Source organism: Apis mellifera, linkage group LG6, assembly GCF_003254395.2.
Source record: "Apis mellifera strain DH4 linkage group LG6, Amel_HAv3.1, whole genome shotgun sequence".
Classification (NCBI taxonomy): domain Eukaryota; kingdom Metazoa; phylum Arthropoda; class Insecta; order Hymenoptera; family Apidae; genus Apis; species Apis mellifera.
Window position 1 is genome coordinate 15835326 of NC_037643.1, and position 25066 is coordinate 15860391.

General features: G+C 24.5%; 1 protein-coding gene and 3 long non-coding RNA genes across 13 annotated transcripts in view; 3 read left to right on the forward strand and 1 right to left on the reverse strand.

The window, feature by feature from the left end:
• Positions 1 to 25066, reverse strand: part of LOC413159 (potassium channel subfamily T member 2) — a 140251-nt gene that overhangs the window by 85353 nt on the left and 29832 nt on the right. For all 9 annotated transcript variants that reach the window (XM_026441337.1, XM_026441338.1, XM_026441341.1 and 6 more), the window contains exon 2: positions 13564 to 13807. In XM_026441337.1, the coding sequence (XP_026297122.1) occupies positions 13564 to 13807 (244 nt within the window). The remainder of the gene's footprint in view (positions 1 to 13563; positions 13808 to 25066) is intronic.
• On the forward strand, positions 4112 to 6061 carry LOC102655635. 2 transcript variants are annotated; one of them, XR_001703316.2, is made up of 4 exons: positions 4116 to 4307; positions 4642 to 4781; positions 4909 to 5104; positions 5791 to 6061. It is a non-coding gene; the product is annotated as an uncharacterized LOC102655635 (long non-coding RNA). The 2 variants fall into 2 exon arrangements; XR_003304884.1 differs by lacking the exon at positions 5791 to 6061 and having other exon boundaries at positions 4112 to 4307; positions 4909 to 5076.
• LOC113218857 lies at positions 11676 to 13646 on the forward strand. Its single transcript, XR_003304887.1, has 3 exons — positions 11676 to 12342; positions 12568 to 13042; positions 13536 to 13646. It is a non-coding gene; the product is annotated as an uncharacterized LOC113218857 (long non-coding RNA).
• Positions 17736 to 18544, forward strand: LOC107964575. Its single transcript, XR_001703318.2, has 3 exons — positions 17736 to 17866; positions 17932 to 18286; positions 18446 to 18544. It is a non-coding gene; the product is annotated as an uncharacterized LOC107964575 (long non-coding RNA).

The window sequence follows — 25066 nt, forward strand, 5'->3', positions numbered from 1 at the left end:
TAATGATCATTGCGAAAAATTACAATCACGATATTCATCTAGTATAGTAAAATCTATAATGCAATCTTTTATTATAATTAAAAATGCATAAATAATTTTTCTATTCGATTTATTTTCACAAAAAATTGTAAATAAAGAAATATTTTAATGATTATTAACAATTCGATAATAACGAATTAAAGATCATAAATATAAAGGGAAATCGATCATTTTATGTAATTTGAATTTAATTTTAAATAAAAATAAAAAATAATAATAAAAAATAATTCAATAATAATTCACAAATAATAAATGTTTTATATAAAATTTTAATTATAATAATACCAAAAATTTTAATTGCATAATCAAATTCAACTCGATGTGTATTATTTAATTCTGTTTTGAAAAATCTAAAAAATATATATTTTACATTTTTATATATATATATATATATAGATTATAGATACATTTAAAATATAAATTGTAAGTTTCAAAAATTCTCTTCCTCTTTTTATCTTCCATCGATGAATTTTCATGAATTTTAGAATCTTCTTACGTTCATACACGTGGAGCCTGTTTGATCATTAATATTCGATGTACACGCAGAACTTTGCAAACATTCAGTTCGAAAGAGGTATTAAGACGACGTTGCTCCAGGAAATACATATTAATTTCGTGTAACATAGAACATAATGTAATGTAAAAATTTAGACGATCAAAATTTTTCCACAATAAAACTAAGAAAAGAAATTTTTTGATTTTGTAAATAATTTTTTTCCGAGTTTCACGGTCTAAATTTACGAGAATATTGTATAGAAATATTGAATACCAAAATTATTGACTTATTTTAATGTAAAATTGTTCTTTGCAAACAGTTTTTAAAATATAAAATTCTTTTTTTTTTTTTGATTTCTCGGATTTTCTTTTAATTCATAATTTTTAATTTCAAAACATTGATTTTATGTTAATACAAAATTTAGTAACGAGATAAAATGAAATAGAATTTTCAAATCATTTTTCTTAAAATTCTTAAAATCATTATTTATTTAAATTCATTTCTTTGTCTAAATACATTAAATCCATAAATTCAAAATATTTTTACTTATAATTTTATAAAATAAAATTTGAAATTGAAAAGAAGAAAAAAATTTCAAAGAAATAAAAAATTTATATTTTTATTATATTCTATATTTTACAAAATGAAAGATTGGAAGGAAATGAAGTTAAATAGGTATAACCTAACCAAGATCATACGATCATTCGAATCCATTAAATTCATAGCATTAGTGTTCACTGTGCATAGCTGTGCAATTCTATTAAAACTTGGATACATTTTATCTTATCAAAACAATTATCTACTCAATATATTGAATATATCTATCAATATATAAATATATAAATATGATCTATTAATTTATTAATATAAATATGACAGATTATATACATATATTCTATATAAATTTATTTTACATAGTAAATTTCTAATGAATTTATATTTACTGTGTTATATGAGTTATTGGATTTAAAATTGATTTATTATCCTTTTGTTTAATTTAAACTACTTAGAATATTAACATCGTATTTTAATTTCCATTGATTAAATATTAATCAGTTATTTTATTCTGTTTGATAGTAGCAAGTCCATAATGTTTGGCTTTATTCACTGACAATGAAATTATATATATATATTGATCTTTTGCGTAAATGACAATATATAATAGAAAATATTTATGAGATATTTAAAAATAATGTATATTTTTAAATTTATAATTAATATCTCATTCCTAGCATTAAATATTTCAATATAATTATGTGTTATACATTTTATTTTGATTATATATTCTATTTATATATATTTTAATTAAATATTTACAATTATATATTTTATATAAAAATTTTCACAATTTTTACATCATCACTTTACAATCTTTCATATCTCAAAATTTCAAAATCTTTCACAAATTATATCACAATAATTTCAAATATCTCATAATATCTCAAATATCTTAAATTTTGAATTCAATATTTTTCACAAATTAATCACAATAATTTCATAACAATCAAATAATTATTTAAAACATCTGTAAGAATTTTCACAATCTTTACATCATACTTTAAAATCATATTTAACATTTTAAAATTAAAATCTTTCAAAAAATATACATTATAACAACAACTTTATAAAGCTGAAACAAGTCATTTAAAATCTACAAACTATCTAATCTGTAACAGCTCAATTCATCATTCCAGAAAAATCCAATCTTTCTAATCCAAGAAAACATTATAACACATTAATAACAATTTAACACGACAACGTCACCCATATAGAGCAATCTATCTCAATCCACCATCACAACTTGCAAATTTTTAATCACCATTCGTGCTGACACATTTGTTTAAAGGAACTATTCAATGTGAACAACAAACATGTGTCTCCAACAATTTATTATCAAGATCCTTTTCCTTTTTGAGAGAAATCCACGAAGAAGAAGATTAGAAGATGGGATAAGAACGATAGAATGGAGGAAGAAGGTGATTGTAAACCGAGAGGATTGAAGCCGAAATTACGGTGCAGCGATGTGCAAAGCGGAACGTCGATGTGATTAGAAGTAATATGGTTGAAAGTCTACTTCCGGTGCATTAGCTTCAGAAGCGAGCAAGAGTGAAGAGGAGGAAGGGGGGGGGGGAGAGAGAGAGAGAAGCTTTCATTTAACATGAAGGCGTTAAAGAATCTTTTGTTCTTTTTTAATTTTATTTATTTTTTTCCCTCTTTTTTTTGTCGATTTTTCTGGTGGATAGCCTTTTCAACATTTCTACGAGATTTTTTTTTTCGTGATATTTTATAATATGATCATTTTTTTCGTAAAAAAAAATATAAAATGTGATATTTTTTTAGAAAATTATAGTATTTTTAAATGAATATTCATATCCAAATTTTATTTTTTTTGGATATGAATATTGGATATGAATGGATTTTTTTATTGAATATTCTTTCCTTTAAAATTTTTTCGTTTAATAAAGAAAATATAAAATGTATATATTTTTAAGAAGAAACAGTGATGAATGTTTGGATATGTTTTTGAAAACTTATTATATTAAAAACTTGAAATCTAAATTTTATTAAATCTCTTAAATATAGATTTTTGATGAATGTTTGGATATGTTTCTGAAATGTTTATTTATCTTAAAAATATAACAAATATTTGAATATGACAAATGTTTGAATGAGATATTCATCTAGTTTTCATCTATTTGCTTTGATGGAGATGTGGAAGGCGGATGAATAACGAACAATTGCCTGCCATTACAAGCATTTGCGAGAGTTCAAGAGGGCAATGTCGGCACATCAAACAATTCATTTGTGTTACATATGTTCGGTGGAAATAAACAAATATATATATTTTTTATAAATTGATGTCAAATACTTGCAAATACTCCTTTTATAATAATTATATAATCCTTATAATTATATTATAAGATTGATAAATTTTATATTAACAATTTTAGTAAGAAAAATTTTAGAATTTTTTGGTTTATAATTATTCAATAAATTTTTATTATTTAAAATCATCTAAAAATATCTACTAAAATTATTATTAAATACTTAATATTTCCAAGTAATATTTACTAGAAACTTCTTTAAATAGCTATCAAAACTATAAATTGGAAAATAAGAAATCAAATTTTCATATTTTTTTTAATAAATACAATTAATACTGTCACTATAATAAATAAATAAAATTTATTGAATTATAAATAAAAAAATTGAAAAAATAATTAAGTAAATTGTTAAAAAAAATTATAAAATAAAAAGTCGAATCTTTCTATTTTTTATTTCATAATTATCGAATAAATTTCTATCTGAAAATCTAAATAACTAAATTATTTTTAAGCATCTTCTAAAAAAAACTTTTTAAATAATTACTTATTAAATAAATTATTCAAAAAACAAAATCAAATATCCAATATTTTTAAAAATATAATCTTTAAAAATAGACTTTAGTTCCACAAATGAACGTTGTTGCTTGAGGCAGCACCGTACGTTTCACAGTAGTAAACTTGGCAACAGCTGCCCCCTACACGGTCAAATCGACAAATAACTACGCGCCGACCTCTGATCAGACACAGTTCTTATTCCACTTGAGAGGTATAGTATGTCAAACTATTTATGTTTATTCGAAAAGTTAGAAAGTTTTTCATATAGTTTCTCAATATCAAAACTAAAAATTTAGATGTTTATTTTTAATAAAAGAAAAATATTAATATTATTTGCTTGGAATGTCAGAAAAATATATTGCAATATTTCGTTACTTTTCAAAATAAACATGGTAAGTATATTTCTCAGTTAATGATTTTCAGAACACTTGATTGTCACAACGTTCTTATGCGATAAAACTTTCGAAATAAAAAAAGCAATATTTTTATATTATTTATTAATTTCTTTAATAATTTTCTCTCATTTCTCTAAAATATTTTTATATCATTAATTTATTAATTTAATATTAACGATTGTAATATACATAATTTTGAACGATTTTTCGGATAAATATTTATTAAAGATTATTTATTTTATTTTGATATATATTTTTTATTTTTATTCAAAACTTGTTACGTATTTGAATCGAAATGTAAATTATATGAAGAGTCTTTTTACAATTATAGATTTGCACGAACAAGTCTCATTCGCGAAGGTTATTCGATCTTAAAACATCGATAAACGAAGGCGTGGCTCGATTGTTTGAAGTAGACAAAGTAAAGTAACACGAATCGAAGTGAATGGGATGTTGGATGTTGTAATTTAAGTATGTATTCTATATACTTCTCGTGTATTCTACATTTTTCCATTTCAAGTATTATCCTGTTTACCATCTTTGATTATTATAATTACCATTTTTTATTTAATTGCAACCATCTGTTATTTAATTGCAGAACAAAAAAATGTTTGCAATTCGAGCAAATCAATCTGATTTTCATCGAGAAAATGTAAAAGGACGAAAGAAAAACTAATCGAAGATTGGAAAAGAGATTGGATATAACAGAATGGTCAAACAAGTTTCCAGTTTTAATCGGTTGAGTGTATACCGTTCTAAACAAAATTGACAGCTGTTCCATTAAATCATGATTGGTATGGGATGAAAAAAAATATAATCGAATTAACGACCATTCGAGATAATTATCGATACTTCTTCGATCGAGACATGTTGAAACGAATCGATACTTTGAAGATAAATTAAAATGGAGACAAATAATTACTCTTTAACCTCAAAACAATTTTTCTAATTTTTTCAATTAGATTAATCATCACGATAATCGAAACGAATCGATATATTTCGATATATAAATCAAAATGGAGGCAAATAATTACGTTTTGTTTTGCTACATATAGAATATAATTTTTTTCGGATTTTTTAACGATTCTCGAAACGAATCGATATATCTCGATAGTTTGAAAATAAATCAAAAGAGAGGCAAATAATATACTTTGCTTTACCAAAACAATTTTTCTCGGATTTTTAATTATTAATTGATGAAAATTTTTTGCAAACTTTTTATTGCAAAAAAAAAAATGTAATCAAAACGTTTCCAACGAATTTTTATACTTTCCACGATAAAAATGATCTTAATGAATTTTTCTTTATCATCTGCCTTTTGTATTTGCGAAACAAAGCGCAAGGTTTTCCAATGAAATTTTATTTTTCTCTTTTACGGCATGATACTGATGAAATCGCGATGAAAATATACTTTGATCGAGATTTCTGATTTACCTCGAGATATTTTCATTTACGATGTTATTTTCTTTTGAAATTTCAGAATTTCCAGATTCACATATTAATTATTATTCCGTAATATTGCACTGGGTCGAGGTCGGTTCTTTGAAAATATTTTCTCTTCTGTGAACAAGTTAACAGTTCGATTAAATTTCGTCCCGATGATTCAAAAATCACTTTTACGAAATAATTATTTTGAAATTACCTTGTCACAGATATTTCACTTTTGTAACAATTTTTTTTTTTCGAGGTAAAATGTAAAAAGGGAAAAAGAAAAGAATAAAGAATTGAAGAAATTTTATCCACATTTCGATTTTCTTAATTTTTCATTTTTTCTTCTTCTTCATTTTTTAGGTATTATTATAGCAAATTATAGCAAGAAACATTATTCATTGAAAATTGATAAAAGTAATAATAAATATATAATTATAATAATTTTCTCTAATATATTATAAGTCTAATAAAAATTTTTATATTTAAAATTATTTTTTAACAAGAAAGATTATTTTTATTAAAAACTACTTTGAACTATTCTTAAAAATTGAATAAAAATTTTAAAGTGATATGTAAAAATTTAGAAATATTAAAATAATTTAATATTATCATATATTAATAATAATTATTAATATCATTAATTTTATTATTATTGAAATTCATTATCAAATCTCTAATCTTAAATATTATCATAAAAGGTAACATCCAATCGTCATTACGATATTAATTCAATTATAATTAATAAATAATAAAAAATAATTCTGTTCTTTCGCTTCCTTTCATTCTTATCCCAATAAACAAAATAATTAATTAAAAAGAAAACGTACAAAATTCTTTGGACTCTAATAGACAGAAAAATTAATTAAATAAAACAATCAATTTTATACTCAAATACACAGAAGAATAAATTAAATAAAATAAAAGAAAACAAGACGAAACACCTTGGATAAATCCATTCAATAAAGAAAAGAATTAATAATAAATAAAAAAAAAAAGAAAAAGAATAACACTTTCGATTCCGATACAACAGAAGAGCTAATTAAATAAAAGGACTTCAACACACACACACAAGAATAAATTGAATAAAACGAAAAAAGAAAAAAAGGAAGGAGAATTCGTCAGAAGAACCAATAACCAATCGCATAAATTTCGTTTCCTTAATTGGACCCAATAAGCAATAAAAAAAAAAAAATCCCTGCACTCGATATAAATCTTGAACGAAATTCTATCTACCATCTCCAATATTTGGAGAGCCAAGGGTGAGCCAATAAGGTGTGATAAGTGATCGAGTTCACTGCTACAACTAAATCCAGCCTCGTGTTTTAGAAAGCAAAAAATTCGAATCCCTCCATCTTCCTCCATTTTGTCAATACCAGTATTTTGCATCCTGTCATAATACATCGCGAGTGAACCACGCGAATACGCAAACATTGTATAAACATCATAGAACCGTGACTCTGTCGAGAATCACACTCGTAAACATTTCCTCTCTGACTTTCCTGTTCGACTGGCAATGGCGGTCCATCGATTTATGCGCCCTCTCTGAAGTGACTTAGGAACGAGAAGTGGAATTTTCGCTCTCTCGATTCTCACAAGTTATTGCTCTGGGAAAGCGCGCGGGAGAGAGAGATAGAGAGAGAGATGGATGGATTTGATACGGTATTTCTGTGTGTGAAGTTTGATTGGAGTTTGATTTGGAGATATTAGGTGCAGAGAGAGGTGCGGATAAGAGGATTTAATTTGTTCGATGGTTTTTCGAATAAGAAATGTTTTGCGTGATTATTCGTATTAAGCTTTGTTTGGGTTAGTTTTGATTCCGTATCTATCGATTGCGGCTGCGAGTCGAAAGTGATCAGTTTCTGAACGGTGATTTGAAGGTTATAGTTTCAGACTTGAAAAGTTTATTAGAAAGTTACTAGAAAAATTTTTGTAATTATTTGTAATTATTTAAGTGTTTGTTGGATAATAAAGCAGAAATGTTGGTAAGGTGACCATTAAATAATAGTTTTAAGAATCATTTTTTTCAAGATTTATGTCTAAATATTTATATAAATTATAAATAAATGTCAATAATGGTTGCTCATAATAAGAGGTTAAATTGAAAAGTTATTACAAGTACTTTTTATACATTTGTTATTATTTTTAATAAAATTATTATGGAGATAATATTATTTGAATAAACATTTTGTGAAAATTTTATTAGTATAACGTGTCCAAATATTTACATGTTTACATCAATATGATTGGCGGAAACGAGATAAGAAAGAACTTTAATAATAGTGGATCGAAAATAAAAACACGATCTCTGTCAATTTGTGTGATCAAACAAATAAATTATATTGAATGTTTCGATCTTACTTTACCATAAATCTAAAATGAATTTTATATCACAAAAGATTTACATAAATTATAGAATTTATTACATCATATCAAAGAATAATATTTTCACAATTGCATTAAATAAGTGTTTAAGAAATAAATCCCTTCATTATATTCAATACCACCTTATCAAACCTTTAAAATAAAATTTCAAATCATGAATGAATTCAAAATGAATAATACAAGTATGAATTATTAAATGTGATCAATAATAATAAGTGTAATTCATCACATACCTCAAAAAAATTTTTTTTCTATAACAGATAATGGAAGAATTTATTATTTAAATGTCTCCATAAGTGTTATCGATTATAATGTCAAGTATAAAATCTCTTTGTCAAAGAGGCGTGTGATAAATATATATTATACTAGGGTGTTAAACATTTATCGTTACACTCTTCGCCTTTTTTTTTATTTTCACTACCCTCATTTGAACATATTAAAGCACCAATTATCGAAAAACGTTATCCAAACATCGTTCAAGACACGAGCGCGCAAATATTTGATAGCTCAACTTCCATTAGGCGAATGTATTTCCCATTTTGAAAAAAATGTTAGGTTAGGACAACTTTTGACCTTTTGCTGGAGAGATGGAACAATTCTAATAACTATACTTACGTGTTTTTGATAATCTTTTTTTTTTTCGCTCTTTCTTCCCTTATCGTTCATTAATTAATTTTTTTTTCATCAAACTGGTGAAAAATTATTGATAATATAATTTTATAATTTATCTTACGTATTATATTCGTATAAAGAAAAATATATTGCTCAAATATATTGGAAATATAAAAAATTTATTTAAAAAAATTAATTGACAATGATACAAACATACAAAATTGTATAAAAAAGTTATAAAAATAATATAATACATTATTCCTCTAAAATTAATATTGCGTATATATTTTATAAACATATTTTTATCGATATTCAATTAAATGAATAATAATTTTAAAAAATTCATACGTTCGATGATAATAATACACCATCTTCTGAAAATTAATATTGTTAAAAATGGTAATGATACAAAATAATATGAAATTATAGGTAATTATATTATCGACAATAATAATGATAAAAAATTGAAATATCTCTATAAAAAGAATTCGATTAAAAAAAAAAAAAAAAAAAAAATAGGAAGTAACGATACCATCGAACCAAGTCCAATATTCCCTTTATCCCTTTTATTCCTTTCAACAATATTCGTTTCACCTCTATTCTCAACATTAAAGGATATCACAATACTCTCTTTCCCTATCTGCATTCGTAACAACTTCTTTAATTAGAACGGTCCTCGAAATCACCGAGGCGCGATTATAGTCGAACGACACTATAGTCAATTTCAATATAGTTAAAGGGACTATAATTGACGACGAGACTAGACTTGATTGTATATTCGATATAATAATTATCAATTATTAGTCGATGATTAATTATTAACATCAAAATAATGAAAAATAATTTTATTCAAATTAAAATTAATTTTTTTAATTTCTCAAATATTTGAATGCAAAAATATACAAAATAATTTGACACAATAAATGTTAAAATAGTTTGTAGTTTTACTTTCGTAGTTTTTATGCATCTATTCTTAATATGTATATGCTTAAAATGTTATATAAAAATTTATATTTTAATCGAGAATGATGGAATTTAAGAGTATTTGAAATTTTATTTGAAAAATTGTTTCGAAATTGTCAGATGAAAAATAAAATGGAAAAATTATTAATATACGATATTACGATTATTTCAAATCACCAGATAAGACGATGAAATATTGTTTTTCGAATAATTTATTTGAAAATCGTCGAGCGAAATATCATAGATTTTCAATATCAGAGATATTGTGAACAGATAAAAATAGTAGTTAATCGTAGAATAAGAAAAATTTATAATCGAAAATTGTACATCTGGGTAAGTGGTGTTTACATATAAACGTGAATAATATTTTTCATGATACGAATAATAGAATATTACGTGATATTTGAATAATACTTCACCGTGTTATAAAGGAGAAAAGAGATAAGCAGCTTATTCGATCGAACATCGATATTTGTCTTCGTATAGTAATCTGGCGTTGAAAATGGCGAGTCGAGTCGTCGAAACGAACAAATATGGCGGAATTTTTATAAGAAGTTTAAGATAATAATGTCCGGGTATAAAAATATACAAGGTGTCTTGGAAATCGTGCAATATTTTTTTCGTTTAAATTCTCGTTTTAATAATAAATAAATCATAGTTTGAATACAATTTTTCAAATACAAATGAAATTAATTACCTCTAATATAACATGAAAAAATATAGGATTAAAATTTATCTTTATCTTTGAGAAAATTGAATATTTAAATTTTCAAATTCAATTTTCTCGAAAATTATTAATGAAAAATATTTATTCTACAATTTTTTGCTTACTTTTACACGCAGAATTATCTACTGTCGATAATTTATTCCTATCTAACAATCAATTTCATATTTAAAAATTTTTCAAATTCGAAAACTTAAAATATTATTCTTTTTTCTAGATTTATTTTTATATTTATTTTGTGTATTTGTAGAATCATTTGTACCATGTGGAGACATCCTATATATGAAACTTTTCTGACATATTGAAAATTTAAAATGGCAAGGACAAAACAAATTGTAGAAAATTTATTTATATCTTTTCTTTTTCGTTGAATTCATTCAAAACTTTTTTGAAAGTATAGATTTATACGTCCTACGCATGTTAAATCAGCCATTGAACCAAAATATTAAAATTTTGAAGGATGAAACGTTCAAAGGGGCGACCCACGTCTGCAATTGTAAATTTAACGAAACCTTTGTTCTTTTTTGGGGGGTTACAGTTCCCCTTTTTGCAATACCAAATATCTCTGCCTCCATTGAGCAATGAAAATTTGAAAAAAAAAAAAAAAAATAATGTATTCCTCTAAAAAAATGCTTGTCAACTTTTTAAAAAATCTCTTTGGGAATGAACCAGTGAATAATCAGAAAAAAATGCAAAAAGAGTTTTGGTGACAGTTTTTTTGCCATTGCAGAAGTCACAGAAAATAGTTTTTTCTATTTTTCTATGTGAATTATAATTTTGTTAGGGCATCTGGTGAAAAAAATTCACAAAGAGCACTTCTCGAGTTAGATGACTAAAAACATTAATATTAATTGAAAATGTCATGATTGAAGTTTTAAAAAGCAACCTTTTTCATAAAATGTAACGTCCATCAATTAATGAATTTTTAATTTATTCCTTCCTTTTTCGAATCAAATCTCTTTTTGTAATATTTTAAATAACTTTCATTTCTTTCTATCCATGTAAAATAAGAAAAATACTAAAAAATAATACATTCAACAGTTTGAAAATTATTGGCGCAATCAAAAGTTACAGCTTTTACAAATTTTTATCTTCATTCGTAAAAAAATTCCAAATTCGAACGACTAAAAACACAATTCAACATTAATTCTTTACAATCTTATAATTCATCATTTTTTATTCCAAAACAAAGTATTTTTCAACAAGTATAAAAAGTGATCATTTAAAAATTAATTGGAAAAAAAATAGAAAATAATACAATATTCAATAATTAAATACACAATGAGAGTAATGAATTACTGCTACTAAATTGGAATGAAAAAATTTCAATTAAAATGTCTCAAGTATCATAGATCGTAAAAGATTGATGCTAACCTCCTTAGAAACATTCAACGACACTAAGTTGAGAACCACTGCTTTATATCTTCTTCCGAATCCATAGCACAACCGATCCCCACGAAAGCTTGTGCACTTCGAGTTGCTTCATCTCGACCTCTGACCCTTCCACTCTGTCCCTATTGGCTACGACACTTAAACTTTCTCATCTAACATGAGACAGGGGAGATCAAATCTGGAATGGGTTAGATCCGACCCGTGAAACCACTAGAGGCCGAAGAATTGCATCGACCATCATACACACACGGTGTCCTCGAAAATTTTCTTGCGTTCAGTGATTCGAAGAGAGGAAAAATAACATTTGTAACAATTGTAATAATGAGTGGAGAGAGATGATACGTCCATTAATTGGCTGAGCATCTGATGAGAAAAATGGCTGCCTCTTTATTTATGTGGCTCGCTCAAATATGGCCGATAGATGGCGTTTGAATGTGACTCGTGTATACAACGTGTTCATTTGAGATTCTTATAATTTGTACGCGAATATTAATTTTTTTACGGAAAGATAAAAATAAGTTGAGAATAGTAAGTAGGAATTTCTTCAATATTGATATATATATATGTGTATATGTTTAATTTTTTTAAAATTAAAATTATTTAAAAAAGAAAAATTAAAATTTATTGAAGTATTCTTCATTGCAAAATTTTTTAAACAAAACAATAAAAACTAAACAATAATGGTATTTTAATTTACTTGATAATTATTGCTTTGAAAATGTTATAATTTTGGTGTCTTTGATAATTTTCTAGTGTTTCTAAAAGAGGTTAAAATATTTGATATATATGAATATGTACATTTGGAAAATGTAAAAAGAGATGTTGGAAATTTTGGAATTTTGTTTGCTGTTGGAATATTAGATTTGAATTAGACGATTGATGGAATGTGCCTTAAATATTTGAGATAAGGAAAGATTAAGAAATATAAAAATTACTAACAAAAATTCATACATCAATTAATCTTTTCTCTAATATGATTCAAGAAAATTTATGGATAATTAACTTTTAACTTTTATTGAATAAATTATTCATATTTTTCATCCTCAAATAAATGGAATTGAAAATAAGATAAGTAGACAACATAGATCATATATTATTGGGTAATAAATAAAGATAAAAATTATAAAGAAATTTTTATAATATGAAAAAGAATATAAAGAACATAAAAAAAGTTCTAATCTATTCATATCGGAGAATGAGAAATATAAATATATTTGCAAAGGATTAGGTAAGTTTGTTTCTTCACTTTTATTAATAATGTAATATGTAAATTAAGGAGAAATTTTATTTAAATGTAATTATTGTAAAATAATTTAAGTAATTTTTTTTTATAATTTTTGATAATAGTTTTAAATAATTTTTTCTGTTATGACTGATATTTCCATTTTATAGACTTTCTATTAATATATATTTTAAGATTAACTTTGAGAAAAGTTATAATCAAAAATATTTCTACACAATACATATATATTTATAATTAATATATTAATTATACTCTATTTAACGTATACTTCAAAGCTTTGAAAAGTTCAAAACAATTTCTAAACTAAAAATATTTCCATCTGATATATATTTATTTCCACACAATAAGTTTTCTCTAATTTCAAGACTAATTTCAAAAATATTCCTTCATACATTTGTCACTGTGATACATATCAATAATTTTTCACTATCACCTTACAACAGATCCTGCTAAAAATAATAAAAACGACAATCCACAGATTCAAGATACGATTTGAGGAACGTTACCTTGGTATCTGAAAAGCGATTTCATCGAGGGAATCGCTGGGCTGCAACGGAGCACGCTCAAAGAGCCTGCTCGGGCCCCTGTGCACCTTGTTGCAGCAGTGCATGGATCCGGCTGTTGGTTGAGATTGGTCCGTATTGGTCCCACGTTGCCCGCTTTGGCTCGGTTTTCCTTTCTGCCGCTTTTTCCGTACCTCCTCCGCCTGACGGCGCAGGTTGTGCAACCGGAAGAAGTACATTGACATCTCTGTTCCGGAGAGGACGAGTACACACGGTCAGAGAGCTGATTCGAGGGAGGGGGGAGGGGAAGAAACGTGCATCCACTATTTTTCTTTTTTTTTTTTTTTCGTGCGAACGAATATTTTCTTTTTCTTTTTTTTTCTTTCTGTTCAAACATGGTAAATTCGAATTTTTATACCGCGAGTGAATTTTTATTTCAAACATTTGAAGCGAAAAAGTTAGATTTTGGAAAAAAAAGTTTTTTAAATATTTGATTTGAAAATTCCTTCTTTTTTTTTTTAGATGACAATTGCGAATTTTTACTACTTTTTCAAACGAAAATTAAATTTGGAAGAATTCTGATGTAAAAGTTTCTTTGAAGAATATGATATAAATTTTTTATCATTTTTGTATCATTGTAACTTTTTGCCATTTATGTGATTCAAAACTGAAGTGAAAAATAATTTAAATAATTGTACAATTTGGCTAATTAATTGTTTGAAGAAATTATTAAAGAAAATAGAAAATATTTACTATTTTATAATATGATCTTTGTTATTTGAATACTTTTTTTGAAATTGTAGAATCATAATATCTTTAATAATTTATTGTTATTTCAAAATCATCAATTATTCCATTATTCTAAAACTATATCTCATATTATTTTCAAAAAAATATTTTATTACAAAATCAAGATATGATTATATCAAGATACAAAAATAAGAAATTATCCAAAAATCATGTTTAAAATATTTTTTTTTAAAAAAAAGAAAAGAAAATATAATTTCACACAATATAAAAATTTTTCCTGGAAAAGATTCGTTCGCATCGATCATGCAGCGGATATAACGAAGAAAATGATGGCACACGATAACGAGCGATAAAAAAACACGAAAAAAAATTTTAAAATGATAAACGATAAACGATTGGCGATAAATAATTAGCCTTTAAACAGATAAGCGGCTCGTGCGTGAAAAAATATTAACATGCTAATTAAGAAAATACATGGCGTATATACGCACAAATTTTGTCATGTAATAGAAGAACTTGACATTTCAATCCGTCCTCGTGTCGTTGAATTTCGAAAACTTACTGTAAATAATATGTAACATTCTCTAGGAAACATGCTGTCATGCATTCAATGTACGACACCACGGTTCACCAAAAATTGAATTTAAAGATATGATAATTGCACTTTTGTTTCATGTCGTGATAAATTTTAATGAAATACATTCAGAATTTTATGTGCAAAGCGCGTCCTTCAGGAACTTTCGAAATAAAAATTTTTGTTTCAGTTTAAAAAATTTTTATTACGAAAGTTTTTAACATTCTAAAAATTTCAATATTCAATTTCAATTAATTAAAATTCTGATTAAAATTTCAATTTTAACATTTTAAGAAATTTATTTTCAAAAATTTCTATTTCAAAAGTTTTAATTTTTGAGAGAACAAGAATCGTGGCTTACTTCATCAGAGATCAAAAGATGTCCTAATAATAGTGTGCCTTTAATGTGATCCATTCAATCTACTTGCTCGTGTTTCCATTGAATGCTCACCAATCAGGTGTTCTTTATTGGTCATCTGATCAATTGATGAATGATGCTGTGCTGTGAAAGCCTTAAATCTCTAATTAGAAACACAGACAATTTGTTTCAGAATTGAGAACGTTCAATATAGTCAGATTACACTGTCTTCGGAAAACAAAGTGGTCGAGAGTACGAAACAAACACGAAGAATAAATTTCAGAAAGTGTGCAAAGATCTATAGACTGTGTTTATAAATAAAGATAAAAAGGAAATTAAAATGGAGACAAATTAACTTCTTCATTTTGAAAAACATACCATTGAGACTATTTTATTTTATTTCTTTCATTTTATTTCTATGAAATTTAAAATATATCATAAAGATTTTTTATATATTGCATATTTTTTAATAATTATTCTTTTATTGATTCATTTTTTATTATTATAATAATATAGTGTATGTTTTAATGTAATTTTATATATTTTTATATAGGTTAGGTTATGTATTTCTTTTTTTTTTTTGCTACAAATGCAAGGATTTTAATTTATTGACATTTTCTGAATGTTTGAATTATTCTGATTAAACTTTCAATGTAATAACAATGTAATAATTTTTTCTTTGTTTTGTCATTTTGTTTAATGAAATGAGACTTGATATATATCATTTGCAATTGTGATACACGAAATCAAGAACGATATGTACAACATTGTCATGTGGAAATATTTGATTTACTATATTAATATTATAATAATATTTACTCGCTACGATTGGATCAATTTAATGCTCGAGAATCTTTCCGCAAAGTTCTTCAAGCACATAGTTAAAGTTTCCCCTAGAGCTTCAAGGCTTTTTCCTCTTCTTTTATTCTGCTCAATCGATATCCTTTCAAATTAATCTCGAAATGAGATGACATTTATCTTTCGAGTAATCGTCATTACGTATCTTCTTTTTAACACGTTGACAAATATTTGTATTCTCTTCTATTTCTTTCTTTTCTTTTTATTTCTTTATTTAAATATGAAAAGGTTAATAAATTCTGAAGTTTATTTAAAATAAATTAAACAAATTAAAGAATAAAGTAAATATCAAGTAAAAATAAAGTAAATAAAGAATAAAGTCAACAGATAAAAGTCCAAAAAAAAGTTTAAATTTGTTCTTTTATATAAAAAAATTAATCTGAAACTTTTATGATCCATTTAATTAAGATATTAAAAAGAAATTATACATAAACTATATTATAATTATAAAAAAAAGTACAAGATATGAAAATTGTTTTTTATTTTATAAAATTTTTGATGATAAAGATTAACTTCTTGCTGTAATGACGTCACAAGTTTGTAATGAAATTAGAAGATGTTATATAATTCTGAAGATTATTTATTATTATATTCTATTGATAATTTTGAATATTTTTATATTTTTAGAATTTTACTTTTAATTTTGATCGATAAATTTGATGAAAAAATTTTAAATGAGTTTTAATTTTAAAAAGCATTTTTCGATTAAACTGTAAGGTAAGAGGTTAATGTTCAGAAACCAATTCGTTCATAAAACTGTTGAAACCTCGATCGATAAATTTTCTCCAATGTAAAGTACCCTTGACTTTATGCATCTCTTTATAACCTCTCCATTGAAAAACAGCGATTCAGCTTTTAAGTAATGAGTCGCGTGACAAAGAAAGATTTTGCTAACAATGATAAGAGTAAAAACGAGATCCATTCGAAGGAAAGATCCCTAAAAGTATCCCTTACGCAGCTTTCGTCCTTTATTTTCTTCGATATCTCGTGCGCCTTTATATTACACCGCGTGCACTGCCATAAATTGAGCATCCCCCCTACATCTCTAGAAACTCTCCTTCATTTCTGTCCATCGTCTCGATAATAAAAGTTGAGCACGATAGATCGACTGTTAGATATATCGTAAAACTACTGCAATCATATATCGTTTATATCATATAAGATCAAAAATTTGAAATCATTGTTCTATATTATGTTGTGTAGAATCTTTTATTAATTTTTTATTAATTGAAAATTATATATAAGTATTCGTATTTGCATTTCTCGTATATCGATAGATTTCTCGTAAAAGATTTTTTGAGGTTAGAAAATTCTAACGTTCGATTAAGTGAATTTTTAATATAATAGTACTTTTATTAGTAATAATTTAGCATAAATAAAATTTTTGTGAAAGGATTCTTTGAGGTTAGAAAATTTTAATCTAATTTTTGATCAAGTTTGTGAATTCTTCAAACGATTTAGTGATTGTAAAATTGTTCTATTATTTTGTAGAAAGTATGTATAAATCTTGCAAAATTTTGCAAACAATATCCTGTTATTAAATATTATGCAAGTATTAATTTTTCTAATATTTTATAGAAAACATATAAAATCTCTCAACTAAATATTTTATCTAGATATCCATATTAATAAAATTTTACAAGGAGGAATTTTCTGTTGTTATATTTATTTTAAATTTCTTCAGCGAATTCTCATTCTTTGAAAAAGAAGACTTGCTTCTCTTAAATTTTGCAAGAGCAAATAAAGCGGAATCTCGACAACATAAGGTAGACGATACGAAAATAAAAATTTCAACAAGATTAAAACTCGACTTTCATTTTTAAAATATTAGCTCCAGATTGGACTTGGTAATCACCGGTAGTTTAAAAATCTTGAGAAAGTAACAAAAAAAAGGATCGTTACATCTGCATTTGCAAGGTGATTTAAGATGCATTCAAAAGAAAAATATTCTGATTTCATTGTTCCACAAAAAAAGAATGACTTTTTGCCTGGAGAACAAGAATAAACCCGTTCTCATTCTTTTGTTTTAAATCCAGTACATGTTAAATTCTTTTATTTTTATATCCTTCACCTGTTTGCTTCTTAAATAATGCATATTTTTGTTAAAGTTCATGCATTGTTTGGTGCGCTATCTATAACACAGTTGAATAATTCAAGAAATAATTTAAAATAGAACAGTAAACAAGGTAATATTTCAGTTTATAATTCATGTAATTCTATTATTAATTTTAATATATAATTTTAATATATATTATTAATTTTAATGTATAATTTAATTCACTATTTAATTCATTCAATATTAATATGTATCTTTTATCATGAAGTTTTTTCTGAATTTGTTTTAGAACCGCCATCTTGAATCGTGCTGATAGGATTCGAATAATAAATAAAAATTAAATTGATAATTATTTGAATTTAAAGTTGTATAAATTCAAGTAAAAGAAACAAAAGTTGCAATATTTTTATTCTTCTATAATGAATAATATATGATCATAAAAATGAGTCATTTTATTAAATTGTTTGAATCAGTAAGTAAATAAAAATGGAAGTTACAATATTCCGATTTCTCGTAGTTAATCCTTTTAAAATGTACAATAATCTTGTATAGAATAATGTGATTTCATTTACAAGAATTACAGAGAATTACAGAGTTGTTATAATTTATTTAATAATATTGAAAAAAAAAAAATACAAGATCCTAATAGAAAGGAAATTATGTATTCCATTTTGAAAATTAATCCCTTATATTGTAATATTTGTTTTGAAAAGATTAATCTTTCTCAAGTAATAATATTGCAATAGCAATTTATATTAAAACATTCAAAATTTAGTAATATTTTCTCTTCAAATTTTGTGAGATACAAAAATAATGACAGTCAGAGATGTCATATTTAATTCCACAGAAAAAGAATTACATTTATACATGTTTATTCATTTTTATGCTAATTTGTTCTTATATTTTTCAAAACTACTTTATTATTATTTTATGAAAATGTAATATTGATAAATCTCAAGTGATAAAATAGAAGAAGAAATATTTTGAATCGAATAAAATAAATAGATTTAGTCAAGTAAAATAATTGGTAAAAAGGTTTCATATTGCTTGACTTGTTCTACTAATCTTGCATCTGCTAAACATCTTATAATCATCTATAAATGATTTGATTAATCTACACAAGAAGCTTTAACACAAATACTCAAACATAAAAATATTTTCTTCAAATTTGATAAAAAATTGTCAATTTTTTTGCCATTTATTGCAGTCTATTATTAATTTAAGTTTTAAATTTTTTAAAATTTTCTTTCCTTTCTAAAAAGTAGAGAAGAAAAGATACGTTCAAGATGAAAAAAGAAGAAAGTTGATTATCAGAAATTTCTTTAATTTCAGATATAAATACGTAACTGGCATCTAGCCAAGTCAAAGAAAAATAAGGTAAATAATGGCCACCAATATTTATAAACTTCCATACTTGAGTAACTGGTTTTTGATCTGTGAAATAGTATCTCAAACAGCTGCTTGTTTATAATACATTCGTCGACATTACAATTCATGATCCAAACAGATATCTCGAGAAATATTCAGTTGGCTCGTTTGTATTCCAAGAAAATGATAATTTGCGCAAAATAAAACGTGTTCTCTTTGGTGCAAAGTAAATTTCATCGAGTAAATTTGCGGGTAACCGAAATAACCGTGGAAGAAAATTTGAACACTCGTCTTCTTATTGAAATTTTAACAAGATTTTTTAAATTTTTGAAAAAATTCATGAAATTTATGGAGAAATAAAATATATTTAACTACTTAACCAATCATTAATTATGAATTTAATTTTAATTATATTTTTAATTAATTATATTTAAATTAATTCTATGATATAATTTATATGGTGCTATGAACGATATATCTCATGAATTTGAAATATTTAAATCATCAATCATTTCGAAAATAAAATTTTTGAGAATATTATTCTACAATGGATATTTGCTCTATATCAAAAATAATAAACAAATTCACAAACTATTCTCGACCATGATATCGTACGAACTATATTATGTCACGAAATATATTTTGCTACGAAATATTTCGTCCATGGCATCGTATAAACTATATTACATCGTAAAATATTTTTATAGTGTTATAGCACAAAGAAAATATTTTATCTATAGTGTGATACGAACGGAATATTTCGTCTATGGTTTGGCACGAACGGAATATCTCGTCTATGATGTCACATGAACGGAATATTTCATTTTTGATGCGAAAAATATTGCATCACGGAATACCTGGTACATAGAGTCGCACGAAGGATATTGCACTATGGAATATTTTGTCCATAAAGTCGCACGAAGAATATTGCATTACGGAATATTTTGTTGATAGAGCTGTATGAAGGATATTGTATTACGGAATATATCGTTCATAGAGTCGTACGAAGAATATTGCACTACGGAATATTTCGTCCATAGAATTGCACGAAGAATATTACACCGCGAAATATTTCGTCTATAGAGTCGCACGAAAGATATTGCATTATGGAATATATTGATAGTGCTGTACGAAGAATATTATATTGCGAAATATTTTATTCATAAAGCACAACAGAATTATATCACATAGCGGAATATGTCGTCTTCTATAGCGTTGCACGAACGAAATATTTCGTCTATGAAAATCATTCCATGAACAAAATATCTTGTTCGCGATGTTACACGAAAAATATCATTGCAAATATATCGCAGCATATTTCCGTATAAATTATTATATTCCGGAATATTTCGTCCATAGAATTGCATATTATATTATAGAATATTTCATATTCATAAAATGATGAATATAAAAATTTTCAACTTAGCTATAACTTTTCCTAGACTGCTACGATTATCAAAACCTCGAGAATCGAATCTTGACAATCGATATTTCATCTCCTTTAAGGATCAAATATAAAATCTACGGATGATCCTACTTAAAACCCTATTACGTTCAAAGAAGTGTTACACAGACATCTTATAAAGATTTCACCGCATCATGTAATCCATAGATATCCATGATCCATAAATATACATTCACACGTCAAAATTTCTTTCACAGTTTCTCGCGACAAAAGTAGATTTCTGATGAGAGCACGTGAAGTTGAGCAACATGATCGACGTGATGGCGCCACATGGCAAACCTTTCATGAGCCAAGATGGCTGATGACAATTACCAACTCATTCTCGCATTATGCAATTTTTAATTAAATCATCTTAGACGAGATAGATGTCTCGAAAACTCGACTCGACTATATTGTAACAATAACAATTTCTTGAGTTATATTCAATTCGAGCCGATTCGAAATACAATAAGTTGGATACAATATTGAATACCACTCGAGACGATTTTTGGTGGAAAGTTTGACGATATTTCGAATGATTCGAAGACTTCAAGCATCGTATAAATCTGCACTTGAAATAGTGCACTGAGTGGTCGATATTTGGTTTGTAATTGTAGAAAAAAAAATTGACTTTTATATTGAATATGAATGTCCTTATTTTTTTATAGTTTTGTGAATTATTGAATGATTAATTAAATAATTTGAAATTTTTACATATTATATTTTATATTATTAATTGTGGAATTAAAGTTCTTTTAGATATCCTAGAACTCGTTATCTGCTACTAGCTATTAGCTAATATTTTTAGTAGGAAATATTTTTAAATATCAAGTATCTAATACAAGTAGTATTATATATATATTATATAAAATAATATTATATATTTTTATTAGTATATAAATTAAATTAAATTTTCTAGCTGTATCTTTTGTTATTATAAAAATTATAATGCAATTATTAGATTAATGGGATTTAATTTCAAAGTTAGGAAATTTTATGTTTGAACTTCTGTGATAAGTTACAAGTACTTAGACATTAATTGTTATTATAATCACTAGATAGCTAATATTATTACATAAATAACCAATATTAGGTCAATATTATCTTAGAGATCATTATTATTATAATAAATTATCAAATACCTAATATTAGCATTAATATTAAACTAATACATTTTTGATATAATAATGATATAAAGAAAATATATATTATTATTTTATATTTTTTACCTTGTATAAGTACTCAAATTATTTTTAATAAATTTTTTTAATTGACATACATATTACAATATATTGTAAATTTTTTTTGCATAAAATTAAACTCGAAATTTGAAATAAATATTTCAAATTTTATTATATTTAAATAATATTAAATATATAATTCTATATCAATATTCAAATTACTTATTTAAATCTTCAAAAGAAAATTTTAAATTTATCTTACTAAAAATTTTTCTGGCAATTTCAATTTCAATAAAAATGATTAAAAAAAAGATAAAAAAAAAAAAAAGGTAATAGGATATTGAAACCATTACTCTTCTTCTCACATGAGAACCTGCTAACAAGCTGCAACCGATATTCCCCAAAGAGTTCTGCAACAAAATAAGTTGCAAAAAAAAAATTGATACACTTTGCGCTTTGAAAAGTAATGGTCTCTTCAGAACACACTTCTCTTGTAAATCCATTGCGGGTTATTCCATATAGAATAAACGGATCCCCAAAGAATTCTAGAGAAGATAGAATGCAATAGCCAAGAGAGTCTTTTGTACATTTTCTGATCTCTATATCATTTCACTACTATTGAGGTTCAATTTCTAATCAAGTTTGTTCTCGTTAAATCTGGTGATAACTCTCACTGGAACATTTCTGTATTGTTACGAAAAAGTACACGATACTCATTATATAGTATCGATAATTTTCTGAATATTGAAAGAAATAATGAGAATATGAATAATAAAGATAAACATAAATTATTTATTTTATGAAGAATAAATTAAAGAAAATAAATTAAAAAAAAAATTCTTCATTTATATCTATCATTTATTGAATAATAATAATTTAATATTCTTAAAGAATAACAATGTCTTCCTGCATTATCAATTGTTTTAATAATTAAGTTCAATTCATTATGGGAACACGTGACAATTTAAGCTACTCGATTTTCGTTTTGTATTTAATATTAATAAGCTGTTTTATTCAATAAATATTTTACTGAATTACTGTATGATATATAAAAAAATATTAAATAAAAATATAATAATAATTGAAAAATTTTCTATATTACTTTTTATATTTTTAAAATTGCCTAGTAAATTAACATACTTAAATTTAAAATTAAAATAAAAATAAAAAAATAATTATATATGGTTGCATACATTGTTCATGTGTTTACTATAATAATAACATTGTTAAATATTTTTTTTTTTAATATAGAAAAAGTTTTTTGTATAAATTCAAGAGGATTAAAATTAACTTTGTCTTAGGTTATGTTATTGTTCATGTGTAATAAATGTTTCACTGTCCTCTTTCTCGATGTACAGAAAGTTCTCTCAGAAGTTGACTCGGTGCATAAATAAGTTGGTGCATACAATGTCATATTATGGAATAAAACTTAAACAAGTTTTCTTTGAAATATCATACATTTAAGTCGAATAATTTTAGCATGTTTTAAATATGAATTTCAGTAATTAACTCATTAGTTCAAATTTTAATAGGATTAATAAATTTTTTAATTAAAAAAGTATTTTTGAACGTGGAAGAATAAATATCAATGAATATAAAATCATAGAATATTTTTATGTATTTTTTTCTTTTTCTAATGCAATTAATTACAATTAAATTTGTTAACAAAGTCAATGAAATTGAATTAAATTGAAGAAAAGAGATAATTATGAATTTCGATTAATATAAGTAAAGTACAGTATAAAATATAGTTAACGTTCACGCGTTAACGATTTAAATTAAACACTCTTTTATATTCAAATAACATAGTAGATTGTGTCTTTATTGCGTGAAGATTAAATTTCATTTCAGAATAAATAATTTATTGATATATTCTTTTCGCAGAGTCGTGGAACATTTTCTCTTTCTGTAAGATTTCATTGTTAAATAAATCACATAAATTGATGCAAAAGTAAAATAAATTGCAAATCGTATATATTCGAAAATGAAACATTTATTTTCAAACCAAGTGAATTAAGAAAGAAGATTTAAATAATTAATGAATTGTTGTGAATAATCGTAAATATTACAAATAAATTTCTTCTTATTTTCATATATATTTTTCCATACTTCAATAAATTCTTCATAAATGTATAAATTTTTATATTCCAATTATATATCATATAATCAATATATAAATATATCATATAATCAATAGTATGTAACTCTTAACAACTTATTAAAAATTCCTATAAATCATAAAATAGAATATTCACAATTTTTTTTTATCGTGTTATTTTTAATAAATTTTGATAAATTTGTATTCTTTATAAATGGACAAATATCTATACTTCAATTATCATAAAAGTAACAATTTTTAATGATTCACCAAAATTTCTAAAAGTAATATGCTTTAAAATAAATGTCTATATCTAAGAAGATTCTATATCTATCGCTTCAATATATATATTTTGTATATTTTTCCGTAAATTTTTATTTTTCACATATAGATAATATACTTTAATTATCATAAATCAGCAATATAATTTTCAATGATTCATTAAAACTATTATAAATAGTAAATCATAAAATAAAGTTATTCATATTATATTATTATATTATTCATAATATATATTACCATATATTTCTCTTTTTGTAGATACACAACATTCACATTCTAATTATCACATAACAAATAATATATAATCTTTAACAATTCATAAAAAATTCTTATGAAATAAAACATCCACATTATAATATTAATCCACATGATCTACTACTGTACTTTTTCACATTTTCATAAATTTATATTCTTTACAAATGCATAAACATCCACACTACCCTACATAATTTTTAACAATTTTAAGAAATTTTATCTTTAAGAAAAACCTTTACTAAATAATTCACAAAACAAAATTTCCACAGTGATTTATATATA